Genomic DNA, 18,209 nt, shown 5'->3' with positions numbered 1-18,209 from the left:
TGATGGTGCATCACACGCCACAAATATAATTTAAACGCTCATAGTACATTGTTTCTCCCATTGATATCAAATCCAGATTTTCAGGACGGGCAAGCTGGTTACCCTTTTAATATTTGGAGAGTGGGCGGAGTGACCAATATAGGATGCATGGTAAATTTGGAGACACACCAACCCCTCACGTTCCAGGAGATATCTGAAATACCCAGTGACAACTGGATACCCTGTAGCATTTTTACTGGCACAGCACTATGTTAGTCTGGTAATAAGACGTTTTTCTTTTGCTGACTGGGATAATTTACTCGATGTGATGTTGAGGCAACAATCTCAGAATCAAGGGGCAATTTCTTCAGCCTACAACTGGCTTCGAAGCTGGTTAGATCACACCCAATTATTGTGGTTTGGACCTCCCAGGTTTCGAGTCTACAAGTGGATGAATTACTAGATGCACATTACAAAGCCTGTAGATTATTCCCTTCCGTTATGTATACGGAAATGTTCCTTAAGATATTACACAGAACGTATCTTTCCCCTCATAGGAGATTTTTGATTGGCTTATCTGATTCGCATCACTGTTTTAAATGTAGAAATCCCCAAGCAGACCTAAAACACTGCCTTTGGGATTGCCCTATAATACGTAAATTTTGGATTGATGTTCGTGCATATTCAATAACACATTTAATTAATTATTTACCTCTAAATCTAGAATGGACACTGTTTGGGATTATTTCTAATGATCTACGTATAACAAGAGGAAGCCGTAAATTATTGTTGGCAATGAGTACTGCGGCAAGGAAATCCATCTTACAGAGCTGGATTAAACCGGAACCACCTTCTATGAGTCTTTTTAAAGCTAAACTTTTCTATCTCTTTAGAATGGAGTGGGTGGGAGCTACTCTGGAAAAGGAGACACAGGTTGAACGTTTCTTCGCAGTTTGGGAGAGTTACATTGTAACCCTTTCTACAGCTGTTAAAACACAGATATGTAATTCGTTTTCAAATACTATATGGTTCATGCAGCGTATGGCAGATAATGATCCTCCAATTGTTCTGTGAATCTGGATTATAGTTATCAGTTTATAGACAAAATTTTCGAGGGTACTGCTCGAGGAGGTAAAGTGGGGGTGGAAATAGGCGAGCTAACAAAGACATCTTTTGATATATTTCTTTTTTTGAAATTTATTTCTTTTTATTTTTTGTTTGTTGTATTGTCTGTTCCATATGTTTCCCTTTTCATGAAGATAAACTGTAGAAAAACAGTGTTTGTCATGCAATATTTGATTTCTTTAATGTATCTCTGAAAAGACACAATTTGTACTAACATTTATTGTCATTTTTCTTAACTATTTTGTATACTGTTTGAGAATATGCATTGCTTTAATAAATAAAATGTTTAAAAAAAGAATACTATATAAGAATGCAGTCTTATTATTGTGGAGTGATGCCTAACTTTATGTTGGTAAGTTACATTTCATCTAAACATGTATAATAATTAAATTAGATTAATATACTGTATGATTAGATATTTGAATTGTTCTCTCTAAGATATTGCTGTATCTGTGTAATGTCTATCAACTCAGGATAATTTCTTAACTCATGTGTGAATTTTCTGATGCTCAACAAGGTGTGACTTTTGTTTAAAACATTTCCCACACTCAGAGCATGGATATGGCCTCTCACCTGTGTGAGTTCTCTGATGTATAACAAGATCTGATTTATTTGTAAAGCATTTCCCACACTCATAGCAAGGAAATGGTTTCTCACCTGTGTGACTTCTCTGATGTATAACAAGAGTTGCTTTATATGTAAAAAATTTCCCACACTCAGAACATGGAAATGGTCGCTCACCTGTGTGACGTCTCTGATGTTTAACAAGATCTGATTTCCATGGAAAACATTTCCCACACTCAGAACATGGAAATGGCTTCTCACCTGTGTGACTTCTCTGATGTCTAACAAGATCTGATTTCCATGGAAAACATTTCCCACACTCAAAACATGGAAATGGTTTCTCATCTGTGTGACATCTCTGATGTATAACAAGATGTGAATGGCGTTTAAAACATTTGCCACACTCCGAGCATGAAAATGGTCTTTCACCTGTGTGACTTCTCTGATGTTTAGCAAGATTTGACTGATCTGTAAAACAGTTCTCACACACAGAGCATGGAAATGGTTTCTCACCAGTGTGGGTTCTCTGATGTTTAGCAAGATTTGATTTTTGTGTAAAACATTTCCCACACTCAGAACATGGAAAATATTTTTCCACACTTGTATGACTTCTCTTATGTGTAACAAGAGCTGATTTCTGTGTAAAACATTTTCCACACTGAGAACATGGAAATGGCCTCTCACCTGTGTGACTTCTCTGATGTGTAACAAATTGTGATTTATATATAAAAACTTTCCCACACTCAGAACATGGAAATGGTTTCTCCTCTGTGTGACTTATCTGATGTGTAACAAGATTTGATTTCTGTGTAAAACAGTTCTCACACTCAGAGCATGAAAAAGGCTTCTCACCTGTGTGACTTCTCTGATGTATAACAAGAGATGATTTCTTTAAAAAACATTGACCACACACAGCACATGGATATATTTGTGTACCTGTATGAGCAACACTATGTGTAGCAATATCAGAGTTATCAGGATAAATGCCATTAATATTGTTAGGGGCATCAGATGATAACATTGAACTGGGAAGTACTGGATGTATATATTGGGGAAGAGTGAATTTTCCTGGAGAACCTTGTGTGATGTTATCTTTAATGTCACAATCTGGAAACACAATGAGATGTCCCTCCCAGGTATTTCTGCTGTATTCTCCATCTGCCGGAAATAAATTAATAGAAATAAACATTTTATTTTACATTGAGAAGCAGATTATAATGCCAGAAAGGTTCATACTACAAGTTTAAAGTGGTCTGTAAGTTAATTTCAATTTGCAACCTAGGTACACATCATTACCATTCTAAATGTATATATAGCCAATATGACTGGCTTGCTCATTGGATAAAACATTGACTCAATATATAACAAAACCAAAATAACCAATCACATGCCTTACACCCAGCCAGAGTGACATATAGACAGCGCAGCCACATTACTCACCAAAGTCCGCACTGTAAATCTGAGAAACATATATCAGCCATGTAAATTGCTCAGGCAGCATCATGAGACAGGAAACCTCATGTACCAGTACTGTGTGATGGTACTTTGATGGTAATGCTGGTATCTGTCTAAATAAATACGGGTGCACAACAGGGGGGTTCCTGAGTACCCCATGAACCTCCCCTGGTGGTCAGGTGTTCTACACACTGGTCATGATGTAATACAGTGATTTGTGGGTCTGTGGGGAGAGGCCAATTTGATGCAATTCTATGAGAATCATGCTATTTTGGCAACGCACAATGTCCAGCCCTGCCCCATTTAACAAAAGTGCGTGTGTGATATAACATACTGTAGATGTCTGTGTGTTTTAAAAAATGTATATGTCTATGTTTGTGTTATATGTATAATGTGAGTATATGTGTGTGCGTGTATAACAAGGGAAGGTGAGTGATATAACATACTATATGTGTTACATATATGTGTCTATGTATGTGTTATATGTATAATATGTGTATATGTGTGTGTGTGTAACAAGGGAAGGTGAGTGATATAACATACTGTATATATATCTGTGTGTTATATATAATATATATGTCTATGTATGTGTGTGCGCGTGTGTATAACAAGGGAAGGTGAGTGATATAGCATACTGTATATGTCTGTGTGTTAGATATAGATATATATATATCTATGTATATGTTATATCTATAATATGTTATATGTATATGTGTGTGTATAACAAGGGAAGATGAATAATATAACATACTGTATATGTGTCTGTGTTATATATATGTCTGTGATTGTGTTATATGTATAACATGTGTATATGTGTGTGTGTATAACAAGAGAAGGTGAGTGATATAACATACTGTATATGTGTCTGTGTTATATATATGTCTGTGATTGTGTTATATGTGTGTATATGTGTGTGTATAACAAGGGAAAGTGAGTGATATAACATACTGTATATGTGTCTGTGTGTTATATATATGTCTGTGATTGTGTTATATGTGTGTATATGTGTGTGTATAACAAGGGAAAGTGAGTGATATAACATACTGTATATGTCTGTGTGTTATATAATGAGAGAAGTCACTCACCTTTCAAAACCAAGAGTTCATCTGACCTGCCATCGACAATCGTATCGATTGAAATGTTTATACAATTAGATACTTTACCACGATTAAAACAAAAACGATTTCATCATAATCTCAGTAAAGAAGAGATTGGGCCATCCAGACATCGCACAATAACAAGGATGTCACAATTCACACACCGATACAGGCAGAGGAATTGTGATCTTTGTAACTATGACTATGACAATGACATCAGGAGACAAGTGACTGACACTACTTGTTACACAACAATGTATGACCCCACTGGTTTATATAAGAGATGGTCTGATTCTATCATTCACATGGGTCTGTCCAATAGATGGATCAATGAGCATTAAGTGCCTAAACCAAGATCTTCCCATATATCCCTTATGGTACATACTGCTGATACTACACAAAGCCCTGACCCAGCCCCCGGCAGGCCCATTATTTCCTCACGAGGCTCTCTGAGCTACACAATGTCTCTTACACAGCCAGTAATACAGAGCACACCGTACGTATAAGGGAGACGTGTGACTCTTACACAGCCAGTAATACAGTTCACACCGTACGTATAAGGGAGACATGTGACTCTTACACAGCCAGTAACACAGATCACACCATACGTATAAGGGAGACGCGTGACTCTTACACAGCCAGTAATACAGAGCACACCGTACGTATAAGGGAGACGCGTGACTCTTACACAGCCAGTAATACAGAGCACACCGTACGTATAAGGGAGACGCGTGACTCTTACACAGCCAGTAATACAGAGCACACCGTACGTATAAGGGAGACGCGTGACTCTTACACAGCCAGTAATACAGAGCACACCGTACATATAAGGGAGACATGTGACTAGTACACAGTCAGTAATACAGATCACACCGTACATATAAGGGAGACATGTGACTCTTACAGAGCCGGTAATACAGGTCACACCGTACATATAAGGGAGACATGTGACTCTTACACAGCTAAAAGATTGTGGTCACCCACCAGGTGTCATCTATAGCCAATATATTGTATAATGTGTACCCAGCTTAAGATGTAGTTTGCCATTACTAGCTGTGTCCAAAGTGTGTGGGGAGGAGACTGGTCAGATCTCTGGGCTGGTAACACACAGTGACATGATGTGAGGGGGAGAGCAGGAGTCTAGGGCTGATGGCTCCTGATGTATGAGATACACCAGAGAGTGTGGGAAGGAGACTGGTCAGATCTGTAGGCTGGCAACACACAGTGATATGATGGGAGGAGGAGAGCAGGAGTATAATAGGGGCTGATGGCTCCTGATGTATGACATACACCAGAGAGTGTGAGGAGGAAACTGGTCAGATCTCTGGGCTGGTAACACACAATGACATGATGTGAGGGGGAGAGCAGGAATATAATAGGGGCTGATGGCTCCTGATGTATGAGATACACTAGAGAATGTGGGGAGGAGACTGGTCAGATCTCTGGGCTGGTAACACACAGTGACATGATGGGAGGAGGAGAGCAGGAGTATAATAGGGGCTGATGGCTCCTGATGTATGAGATAATGGGATTTTGGTACCTACCGGTAAATCCTTTTCTCTGATTCCACAGGGGACACTGGAGGTGCTTACGCTGGGGTATAGAGGCGTGGATAACTGGAGCCGGCACTTTAAATAATTTAGAAGTGTGAAGCTCCTCCCCCTCTATGCCCCATCAGCCCTCAGTTTAGAAAATGAAGACAGAGAGGAGATGGAGAACAAGCGGAATAAGAAAAGGAGAGAAGAACACACAATATATCATACAACATGCAGAACAAGCAGCACAGGCAGGCTAAGAGCGCTGAGGTGGGCGTCCAGTGTCCCCTGTGGAATCAGAGAAAAGGATTTACCGGTAGGTACCAAAATCCCATTTTCTCTTTCATCCACTAGGGGACACTGGAGGTGCTTACGCTGGGGACGTCCCAAAGTTTTCCCCATGGGCGGGAGCGCTCTGCGGCACCTGCAGTACTAGGCGGCCAAAACGGGATGCCGAAGTAGCAAACGTATCAAAGTTATAAAACTTGACAAACCTGTGAAATGAAGACCATGTGGCCGCACGGCACAATTGTGACGTGGAGGCTCCTCTACCGGCCGCCCATGACGCACCCACAGAACGTGTGGAATGAGCCTAATGGACGAAGGAGGCCGACAGTAAACACTAACATAAGCCTGAAGAATAGTCAGCCTAATTCAACGTGCCAAAGTCTGGTTAGACGATGGCCAATCCCTCCGAACAGCATCATAGAGGACAAAAAGCGACTCAGACTTACGGATGGATGCTGTCCATGCAACATAGATGCGGAGAGCCCTAACCACATCTAAGGTAGAAGAGACACCAGAGTCCTCCACCAACAACGGTACCACAGTAGGCTGATTGATATGCAAAGCCGACACAACCCTGGCAAGAAAAGCGGCTGCCGTCCGGCTTATAAGACAGAGCACCCAATTCTGAAACTCTACGAGCAGAAGCGAGAGCCAGGAACAGAACAGTCTTCCAAGACCAACCTCCTCCAAAGGTTCAAACATGGGCGACTGAAGAAACAGAAGCATGAAGTTTAGATCCCAGGAAGCTATTGGCAGTACCAAAGTGGGCTGCACGCGCCAGACCCATTGAAGAGACGTCTGCACCTCAGGAATGAGGGCCATTTTTCAATTTCCCTTGAAAGAAAATGGAAGAGGCAGAGACCTGCACCCTTAAGGGTCCCAGACGAAGGCCAGAATCGAGACCTGTCTGAAGGAAAAGCAGAAACCGGGTGAGATATGAGCACGCCAGATGCGATAATGCGCAGCCGAAACTGGCGAAAGAGCCACCCCGGTAAACGCAGTTGTGCTAGGTTGGGGTGAATGAAAGGGGCCTGCTGTAGAAGATCCGGGCGCAGAGGAAGGGACCACGGAGCGTTTGACAATAGGGATCGAAGGTTCGAGAACCAACTTCTCCAATTCCAGTTCGGAGCCACGAGAATTACAGAGGCTGTCGCTTGTCTTATCCTTTTTTAGAAGACAAGGAAGAAGCGGAATCGGAGGAAAAAAGGTAAACGAAGTCGTAGATCCACTGACTTGTCAGAGCGTCTACTGCTTCTGCCTGCGGATACCGAGTTCTTGAAACGTATACTGGTAGCTGACAATTCAGTCGTGACACCATGAGGTCCACCTGAGGACATCCCCATCAAAGTATCAGCACGTTGAACACGTCTGGATGAAGCTTCTATTCCCCAAAATGGATATCCTATCAATTTAGGTAATCTGCTTCCCAGTTGTCCACATCAGGGATGAATACCGCCGACAGGATTACTGAATGGTTCTCGGCCTACCGGAGTATCAGAGTTACTTCTCGCCTAGCCATGCGACTCAGAGTTTCTCCCTGGTGGTTGATGTAAGCGACGGCCATCGCGTTGTCGGCCTGAACTCTTACCGGATGAGCCTTTAGAAACTCGGTTGCCTCCATCAGAGCATTGTAAAGCGCTCTGAGTTCCAATGCATTTATGGCCATCTCTGTTCTAGAGGGGACCCTCTAAAATTCGTAATCGAGGACTACTGCTCCCCATCCTCAGAGGCTGGCATCCGTTGGTACAATGATCCAGTCCCACACTCCGAATCTCCGGCCCGCTAAAAGATTTGTGGATACGTCCACCAGAGAAGGGCCATTTTGGTAATCGGGCTCAGACGGATCAGTTGATGTAGAAGCAGATGAGACCCTGCCCCTGTGCCAACAGGTTCAGTTGAAAAACCTTGGAGTGAAATCGGCCGAACTGTAGTGCCTCAAAAGCAGCTACCCTCTTTCCTAAGAGACAAAGAAGCATTAACACTTTCTTTGGACTAGCTGAACTAACAACCGGATATCCCTGGCCTTGGCTGTTGGAAGAAAAATCCTCTGTGATTCCCTATCCACTATCATGCCCAGAAATAGAAGCTTCTGGGACGGATTGAGATTTGACTTCTTGAAGTTGATTATCCAACTGTGTTGGAGTAGAGTGTGATAGGTCAGTAAGGCATGATCTGATAGAAGAGATACCGATGGAGCCTTGAGCAACAGATCATCCAAATAAGGGTTTATGTTCACTCCTGAAGACCAAAGGAGAGCGATCATGACTGACATGATTTTGGTGAATATGCGGGGAGCCGAGGATAACCCGAACGGCAATGCCGGAAACTGGTAATGATCTTTCAATATGGCAAAACGCAGAAAAGCTTGGTGTGGTTCCCAATGGGAACATGGAGATAAGCCTCCTCAATATCCAGGGATAATAACCACCCCCCTGGTTCCCAGCTCGCAATGACGGACTGCAGATGTTCCAGTTTGAAATGATACATCTTCAGAAACAGATTTTAAGGACCTGAGGTTTAAGATGGGTCTGACCACATTCGGTTTGGGCACTACAAACAGGTTTGAGTAAAATCCCATACCTCTCTGATGCTCCTGAACCGGAACTACCACAGATGAAACTACTAGAGACCTGATAGCCTCCTGTAGAACTTGAAATTCTAGCAAGCGTGCTCCCACCGCAGGAAACCCCAGGTGGGACGGAAGACCGTCAAGCCACCTGTTTCTCAGCTGGTTTAGGCTTTGGTCTACGTGCAACAGTGTGTGGACGACCTCTACCTCTGCAGCCTCTCGGTTGCGTGGAAGCACCTCTGGCTCTACCACAAAAGGAATGAGGCGCTCAAAAGGAATGAAACAAAGGTCCAATATAAGGTCTTCTGGAAGCCGGAGCAGTACACAGGAGGAAAGAGGACTTACCCCTCCCTTGTCCAATTCCAGGCCAAAAAGCATATCACCCGTGAATGGTAAATCCTCAACCGCACGCTTGGTCTCTGCGTCTGCCTGCCAAGCGCGCAACCACAGAGCTCTGCGTTCAGAAATAGCAGATGCAGGTATGCAGGCACTAATCTGACTTATATAGCCTACCGCACCTGGTATTCCCAGGCGGTCTCCCATCCAAGTACTAACCAGGCCGGACCCTGCTTAGCTTCCGAGATCAGACAAGATCGGGCGTGTTCAGGGTGGTGTGGCCGTAGGCTCCTTAGAACTTCTCCTAAGTAAACTGCAGACTCACAGATGTGTTCTGCTAATAGACATAATTCTGCTCTGGAAGTACCCGAGTGTAATCAACTGGTCAACCCAGCAAACCACAGCCTTGTTAACCCAGGCAGTAATAAGGGTAGGTCAAAGCTGAGCTCCTGCTGCGGTATATGTAGATTATAGTGTTGTCTCAAACTTATGATCCGAAGGGTCCTTTAAAACAGTAGCTCCCGGCACCGGAACTGCTGTTTTCTTAGAGAGACTGACATCAGACGCATCTACAGGAGGAGGGGAGTCCTAGTTCTCCATCATGGATGATGGAAAAGGGTAGCTAGGGGGAAACCTGCGTGGATTTGGAACCACTTATCCGGCTGTATCCAGGCCACTGATAACTGCAAGATTAGAGATTCCACCCCTCGGGAGGTGGACTCTAACTCCTGAGGGTTTTCTTGTAAAACTTCCTCCAAATCACCCTTTACGGTAACCTCTGGAGCGAGGAATTGTGCGTCCGACTCTTCTGACTGGAGAACAGTCATTAGAGTACGCTTGCCTTTTTTTTTTTTTTGGTAGGAAGTGGAGGGTGCAAGCACCGTTTTACTCTGAACCAGGGTGTCTCCTGCCCATGGCGGAGCAGAAGAGCTAGTAATCGCCAACTGTGAACCTGTTGTTATTACAAGCATCACATAACATGGAACCAGTGGCATGTGGCTTAGTCTGTTTGTTGTTACACTTGGAACAGACAAACAGCTTTAGAGAAGCCTTGGTTCTGTTGGACCTGGTACACACAGTCAGCCAGAGAAAACACAGCATACAACAGAAAAGACACAGACAAGATAAACAAGAAGGCTGTGGGACACAGAGGAGGAGAAACCCCCCTCCCACAGATCAGATTCCCCTGCACTTACACCCCAGTTACTTACAGATTCTCTACCAGGATGTAATCAGGAGATGTACTTGTGCAGCACATGGCAGCAGAGGAATCCATCCTTCTGTGTCTCTTATACTGCAATCTCCTATATAGAGATGCAGTATGTGCTGCTGTTTAATGAAGAACGGCAGCCCTGCTGTTATACAGCCGCTTGCCGTGTAGGGGAGAGAGACCCGCGCTGCCTTTAAGCTCCGCCCCCCTTCTTTATGCCCTGAAGGGCTTTACAAGATGGCTTCTGTGGCCATTAACCTCCCCCCCGCGCGCCTCACACCGCGTGTACAGCGGGGAGAGTTATAGCAGGTGGCCGCTCTTGTAGCACACTTTACCTGCTACCCCGCTCCCCTGTAACAGCGGGGAGAGTGATTGAGGGAGCCGCGTGAGCAGCGCTCTGCATAGGCTGCCCACGCCACTAACAGCAGGGAGAGTTGAGTGCCGCGCTGAGCAGCGGCAGGAGGGACCACAGGGAGCCGCGCTGAGCAGCGGCAGGAGGGTCAGCCGGGAGCCGCGCTAATCAGCGGCAGGACGGCCAGCCGGGAGCAGCGCTTATCAGCGGCAGGACGGCCATCCGGGAGCCGCGCTTATCAGCCCGAGCAGCGGGTGAAGGGAGATCCGGGTGCCGCGCTGTAGCGCGCTTGATAAGCACCCGACTGTCTCCTGTAATAGCGGGAGGAGGGAGAGCAGGGGAGCCGCGTGTAGCGCTCTGCATAAGCTTCCCAGCACTAAGTTTGTACCACGCTGGGCAGCGATGAGGCTGGGAGCCGGGGGATGCGCAAGTGGTTACTCACTGCGTGGTCCCCCATAGAAGTCTCTCTCTTAGCAGTCAGCACCTCTCTTCTTGTTGTCAGTTTAGAGAATGTGCTGTGGCGGTAAGGAGCTGTCAGTGCTTTTCATATAAGCGCTGCGCACTCCTTCCTGCCTCCTATAAGGACAGGTCGCCAGGTACCCGGACCCCACCTTTAGAGAGGTGGCGAAGGGTACCTAATATAGTGTCAAAAGATGTAAAAAGAAAGAAACCTAAATAAATAAAATATATGTTGCTGGAGCACAGCAGGTTGTGACCAGCTCTGTAGGCACATTTTCTAAACTGAGGGCTGATGGGGCATAGAGGGGGAGGAGCTTCACACTTCTAAATTATTTAAAGTGCCGGCTCCAGTTATCCACGCCTCTATACCCCAGCGTAAGCACCTCCAGTGTCCCCTAGTGGATGAAAGAGAAACACCAGAGAGTGTGGGGAGGAGACTGGTCAGATCTCTGGGCTGGTAACACACAATGACATGATGTGAGGGGGAGAGCAGGAGTATAATAGGGATTGATGGCTCCTGATGTATGATATACACCAGAGAGTGTGGGGAGGAGACTGGTCAGTTCTCTGGGCTGGTAACACACAGTGACATGATGTGAGGGGGAAAGCAGGAGTATAATAGGGACTGATGGCTCCTGATGTATGAGATACACCAGAGAGTATGGGGAGGAGACTGGTCAGATCTGTGGGCTGGTAACACACAGTGACATGATGTGAGGGGGAAAGCAGGAGTATAATAGGGACTGATGGCTCCTGATGTATGAGATACACCAGAGAGTGTGGGGAGGAGACTGGTCAGATCTCTGGGCTGGTAACACACAGTGACATGATGTGAGGGGGAGAGCAGCAGTATAATAAGGGGCTGATGGCTCCTGACTCCCCCACTGGGAAGATACATTTCTCTCATTAGTTTGTACTAACAGAGGGGGGTAAGATAAGAGAATGTAGCAGTGACTAAGCAAGAAGAATATGTAACTCTGTAATAAGTGTTTATTACTCACCTGTGCTTAAACCTGTAGGGATTTCCTCCTCCTTACACTGCTGAGCACCCCTCACATACGTCTCTTCTTCTCCCTCTATATCTTCTGCCTTATTATCAGTCACATACGTCTCTTCTTCTCCCTCTATATCTTCTGCCTTCATATCAGTCACATACGTCTCTTCTTTATCCTCTGTATCTTCTGTCTTCATATCAGTCACATACGTCTCTTCTTCTCCCTCTATATCTTCTGCCTTCATATCAATCACATACGTCTCTTCTTCTCCCTCTATATCTTCTGCCTTCATATCAGTCACATACGTCTCTTCTTCTCCCTCTATATCTTTTGCCTTCATCTCAGTCACATAAGTCTCTTCTTCTCCATCTGTATCTTCTACCTTTATATCAGTCACATACGTCTCTTTTCCTCCCTCTATATCTTCTACCTTATTATCTGTCAGACCATCACCCTTAGAAACCCAAAGAAAATAAAAGTAAATAAGTTTAAAAATGTCTGATTTCATTAATTCACATTAAGTAGAAGAATCCCATTAAATAAGACACACACAGCTTCTGTACATATCATAAAGTGACAGTCACTATAGTATATTGGTGAGATCCTAAATCCCATCTACCTGATGCTCTTGTGAGATCCTGTGATTCTCCTCTGTACAATCCTTGGAATAAAGAGAACGGGGACATCTCTCTGGGGTATTTCTTTTACTGGGTCCATCTGTAGGAGACACACAGTGACTGAGTACATTGTATATATGGCATTATCAGGTGATGTGTATATAGGGGGCCCCCATACCTGTTCTCCCCTGTACAATAAATGGCAGTCTCCTCTTACCCAGTGATGCGAGGAGCCGGTGATTTTCCATCATCACGTCCTTGTACAGACCCCTGTGTTCCTCTATATAGTCCCCCTCCTGCATGGAAACATAGACAGTGACATCCTGACACCTTATAGGAACCTGACAAAAAGTGATACAATCATCACCCAGACACATTTCCTGGTGTTACATAATAATGGTAGACTATATATAGATATCCCGCTTTGCTGTTTTACGGGACACCATGCCCTGCCCATATTTAAACTGACATGTACCCTGCCCTTTTTGCATGCGCCCTGATAGCCTCCCAATAACCATCAGCAGGACCTCGGCACCACCCTGACCTGCTGGTGAACTTTCTATGTTCCAACCTGCTGTCAGCACTTTCTGGCCGCAGTGCCCCTCCTCTACCTTTACAGATATCAGCGAGTGGGCGCAGCGTCTCTGGTGAGATACAGAAGGGCTGGATTTGCTTCTTCCCGCTGAGGTAAATCCATTCCAGTCTGTCTCCAGATATAAAAGGAGATGCCAGTGAGGACCTTTCTTGTCGGCCATTTTAAGTGCAGCTCCGCATCAGCATTACAATGAACTGGGACCATCTGCGCCCTCCCTGCAGTGGACTCTGGACCAGCTCACACTTCCTGAGCTCCAGATATAGTAAGTAATGTGGATTCTGGCCAAGTTGTTGATAAAAGCATTGGCTGTAGGTAACGCAGGCAGCATTGCAATTGCGATCCTTACAGATATGGTAATGCACAGGAGGCATCACGGATCCCACTGCATTACTTATCCGAGCAGCGTTGTCCAATGCACCATCGGATACTCTGCGGGAACATCGACCGGCTAAGGTAACCCATGGGGTCACGCAAGCTGGCTGCCGCAAATCAGAGGAAGAGGCCAGGAAATCTACGTCAGCCGACGTAAATCCTGGTTTTTTCCCTCCCCCCCAATGGCAGCGACATGCCGTTTCTATTAACGGAGGCTCTCGCCGCCCCCTCCCCGCCCATAAACGGCAGCAGACTGTCAGTCAATGACAGTCTGCATACGGGATGGCAGACCCGTCCTGCACATATGCGAAGAACGGTTGAAGCACCTGCGCAGATTCCCGATCACAAGGAATCTGCGTTCAGCAGTGCACTGCTGAATAAGGCCCATACTGCGGACAGATTAAAAGTAGAGATATTTTGTATTTTACTGTATCCTCTAAAACCTGTGTAGTGTATATATTCCATTGACTACACATTATATTGATTGGAACTGGCTATCTTACAGCACTGTAATTTCATTGTCTAGGCAGACACCACCTAAATTGTAAAATCATTTATGATGAGAATTATACAGAGCGTCATTGCTGTAAGTGTGCACCTATGCTGTTTTCTCTTATAACGCTTCACTTGTTTCCTATAAACTGCTGCTCAATGCTTTTACATTCTGTTTGAGTGTTTCAAAGTTATAATAATCCAACTGTGCAGCTCATCACTTATATCATAAAACTACAAACTAATGTGGCCATGCACCTGAGCCGTGATTCCTTGCTCTGTCGGCTTATCATCGATTATTAATAATACAACATATCAGTGTGTACTGGGAGATGTGTTATTCCCCCTCATATATCACTGTACAGTCCCCTCTCTCCCTATATAATAATAATAATACCACATATCAGTGTGTGCTGGGAGCGGTGTTATTCCCCCTCATATATCACTGTCCTGTCCCCTCCCCCTATATAATAATAATACCACATATCAGTGTGTGCTGGGAGCTGTGTTATTCCCCCTCATATATCACTGTACGGTCCCCTCCCCCTATATAATAATAATACCACATATCAGTGTGTGCTGGGAGCTGTGTTATTCCCCCTCATATATCACTGTACAGTACCCTCTCCCCTATAAAATAATACCACATATCAGTGTGTGCTGGGAGCTGTGTTATTCCCTCTCATATATCACTGTAGAGTCCCCTCTCTCCTATATAATAATAATACCACATATCAGTGTGTGCTGGGAGCTATGTTATTTCCCCTCATATATCACTGTACAGTACCCTCCCCCCTATATAATAAGGGTGAGATATGTATTAACGCAGGCCGCATGGCCGGCGGTTCAATTCCCGACAGCGGCTGCCTGACAAAGGAGGACATCCCGATCGTCCTAAAGGTAAGTATTTACTAACCTAACCTAACCCCCCTAACCCTCCTTAGGGGTGCCTAACCCTAACCTCCCCCCCTGTGCCTAACCCTAACCCCCCCTCTAAGTGCCTAAACCTAACCCCCCCTTCCCCGCTGCCTAAACCTGTCCCCCAGGGGGGTGCCTAACCCTAACCATCCCTTCCCCTAGTCTAACCCTAACTTTCCAGGGGGGGGCCTAACCCTATGTCCACCCCGGGAGCCCTAAACCTAACCCTTCCCCCCCCCAGCGGCTGTCTGCTGCGGCGCCCGGCATCCGCTCGATCGGGATGCCGGGCGCCCGTCACCTGACGTCGGGCAAATTACAGGCGTCTACATTTAGACACCTGTCATTCGGCCCTAGTCGGGATAAAGCAGTCTGGTAGCCAGCGGTCGGCATTTAGACTGTCGGGTTCCAGACTACATCTCTATAATAATACCACATATCAGTGTGTGCTGGGAGCTGTGTTATTCCCCCTCATATATCACTGTACAGTCCCCTCCCCCTATATAATAATACCACATATCAGTGTGTGGCGGGAGCGGTGTTATTCCCCTTCATATATCACTGTCCTGTCCCCTCTCCCCTATATAATAATAATACACATATCAGTGTGTGCTGGGAGTTGTGTTATTCCCCCTCATATATCACTGTACAGTCCCCTCTCCCCCTATATAATAATAATACCACATATCAGTGTGTGCTGGGAGCTGTGTTATTCCCCCTCATATATCACTGTACAGTCCCCTCTCCCCTATATAATAATAATACCACATATCAGTGTGTGCTGGGAGCTGTTTTATTCCCCCTCATATATCACTGTACAGTCCCCTCTCCCCCTATATAATAATAATACCACATATCAGTGTGTGCTGGGAGCTGTGTTATTCCCCCTCATATATCACTGTACAGTCCCCTCTCCCCCTATATAATAATAATACCACATATCAGTGTGTGCTGGGAGCTGTGTTATTCCCCCTCATATATCACTGTACGGTCCCCTCTCCCCTATATAATAATAATACCACATATCAGTGTGTACTGGGAGCTGTGTTATTCCCCCTCATATGTCACTGTACGGTCCCCTCTCCCCCATATAATAATACCACATATCAGTGTGTGCTGGGAGCTGTTATTCCCCCTCATATATCACTGTACGGTCCCCTTTCCCCTATATAATAATAATACCACATATCAGTGTGTGGTGGGAGCTGTGTTATTCCCCTCATATATCACTGTACAGTCCCCTCTCCCCTATATAATAATTAATAATATAATATACAGGACACGTTACCTAGCTCCGGCTGTCAGAAATGTCTATGACAAAATGGCAGCTAAAGCCCAGGTGGCCCCGCCCCCTCTGTTCTGAGACTGGGAGACTATAAGAATATGGCCGCCGGTCACCGTACATGAGGACACCATAAGACTATGTTAGTGTTACTCTAGTGATGAAGCTGTGAGAGGTGGCTGCTAGTTACAGGACATCCTTCCTACATTTTTCCCCCTGATTGGCTACTCGCTGATGCCAATCACCGCAGGGAGGTGAATGTGCCGGGGGCGGGGTCAGATAATAGCCATAGCTACAAGTATATGAGAGGGGCGGGGCGTGGTTTCGTCGAGGGGCGTGTCTTCACAACGACAATATGCGTGTGACGGTCCCGTCCCAGCAAGGAAGGGTAGAGCAGGAAGAGGTATAGCGGCCATTGCTGTGTCTGGCAGCAGGTAATGGTATTTACTATTATTATCATTATATAGGGGGAGTAGACTGTGGTGTCTCAATTTTATCATACAGGTAGCTCATACTCCAATGTTATTTATGACAGATGGAGCAGACTCTTCTAAGGTTAATAGAGGTGGAGCAGAATCTACTGCTGCATTATCACTATACAAGTAGAGCAGGTTTTATAGAATATATATAGTGATGCATTAACATCATGCAGGTGGAGCAGAACCTGATGTTACATATAATATCGGTGGTGTTTCATATAATATAGATGGAGCAGACCCCGGTATTACATATAATACAGGTGGAACAGACCCCAGTGTCACATATTTAACAGGTGGAGTAGACACTAGTGTTACATATGAATTATACAGGTAGAGCAGATCCTGGTGTTGGTATAATACAGGTGGAGCAGACCCTGGTGTTACATAAAATACAGCTGGAACAGTCTCTGCTCAGTGGGTAACATATAGAGAAAGGGAGGTGTCCGGTGCACTCAGACCTCCCCCATACAGAACGTATCAGTTTTAACTGGTGGCCAGTACCCTCAGTAGGTGGTTATTAGTGTTACATATAATACAGCTGGAGTAGACCCTGGTGTTACATATAATACAGTTGGAGCAGACCCTGGTGTTACATATAATACAGTTGGAGCAGACCCTGGTGTTACAATAATACAGCTGGAGTAGTCACTGCTCGGTGGGTAACAGACTATAGAGAAAGGGAGGTGTCCGGTGCACTCAGACCCCCCATACAGAACATAACAGCTGTAGCTGGCGGTCAGTATCCTCAGTAGGTGGTTATTAGTGTTACATATAATACAGGTGGAGCAGACCCTGGTATTACTATAACAGCTGGAGCAGTCACTGCTCGGTGGGTAACAGACTATAGAGAAAGGGAGGTGTCCGGTGCACTTAGACCTCCCATACAGAACGTAGCATCTGTAGCTGGCGGTCAGTACCCTCAGTAGGTGGTTATTAGTGTTACATATAATAGAGGTGGAGCAGACCCTGGTGTTACATATAATACAGCTGGAGCAGTCACTGCTCGGTGGGCAAACAGACTATAGAGAAAGGGAGGTGTCCGGTGCACTCAGACCCCCCATACAGAACGTAGCAGCTGTAGCTGGTGGTAAGTACCCTCAGTAGGTGGTTATTAGTGTTACATATAATACAGGTGGAGCAGACACTAGTGTTATACCCCTTTTACACCAGAGCAAAAACCTGGGTTTTTGCTGGGTCTACCCGGGTCGCAGCTCAGTGTAAAAGGGTCCCTGAAAAATAACCTGGGTCAAGTGACCCTGCAATCCAACCCAGGTAGCTACCAGGGTTGGACCCAGGTAATGGTGCAGTGTAAACGGTGCAACCCAGGTTATCTGACCTGGATCATGCCTAAAATGAGCGGATTGGTGGTTGTGGAGCATTCACCTCCCACTTTTTATGACCTCACAGGTTTAGCAGGGCAGACCTGAGTTCAGTGTGAACAGGGCTGACCTGGGAGTAACCCAGATCAATGGTGCAGTGTAAATGGGTCTGAC

General features: G+C 45.3%; 1 protein-coding gene and 2 pseudogenes across 2 annotated transcripts in view; 1 reads left to right on the top strand and 2 right to left on the bottom strand.

Moving 5' to 3' along the window:
* Positions 1 to 1,205: 1,205 nt before the first annotated feature.
* Positions 1,206 to 16,260, bottom strand: LOC148436179 (uncharacterized). The gene is made up of 5 exons (XM_088465242.1): positions 16,244 to 16,260; positions 12,799 to 12,877; positions 12,584 to 12,681; positions 11,971 to 12,418; positions 1,206 to 2,826 (listed from the first exon to the last, which is right to left on the bottom strand). Exons 2-5 carry the CDS (start codon positions 12,830 to 12,832, stop codon positions 1,592 to 1,594), a joined length of 1,815 nt encoding a protein of 604 aa, XP_088321368.1. The 5' UTR covers positions 12,833 to 12,877; positions 16,244 to 16,260; the 3' UTR covers positions 1,206 to 1,591.
* Positions 9,119 to 9,237, bottom strand: LOC148436180 (5S ribosomal RNA; annotated as a pseudogene).
* Positions 16,261 to 16,602: 342 nt separating the features above from the next.
* Positions 16,603 to 18,209, top strand: part of LOC148436177 (uncharacterized) — a 74,124-nt pseudogene continuing 72,517 nt past the window's right edge. Inside the window, exon 1 of the transcript XR_015876497.1 lies at positions 16,603 to 16,671. The product of XR_015876497.1 is annotated as an uncharacterized LOC148436177 (transcript). The remainder of the gene's footprint in view (positions 16,672 to 18,209) is intronic.

This window comes from Taudactylus pleione, unplaced genomic scaffold (genome assembly GCF_031769625.1).
Source record: "Taudactylus pleione unplaced genomic scaffold, aTauple2 ptg001919l, whole genome shotgun sequence".
NCBI lineage: Eukaryota > Metazoa > Chordata > Amphibia > Anura > Myobatrachidae > Taudactylus > Taudactylus pleione.
This window is presented reverse-complemented; position numbering and strand designations above follow the sequence as displayed.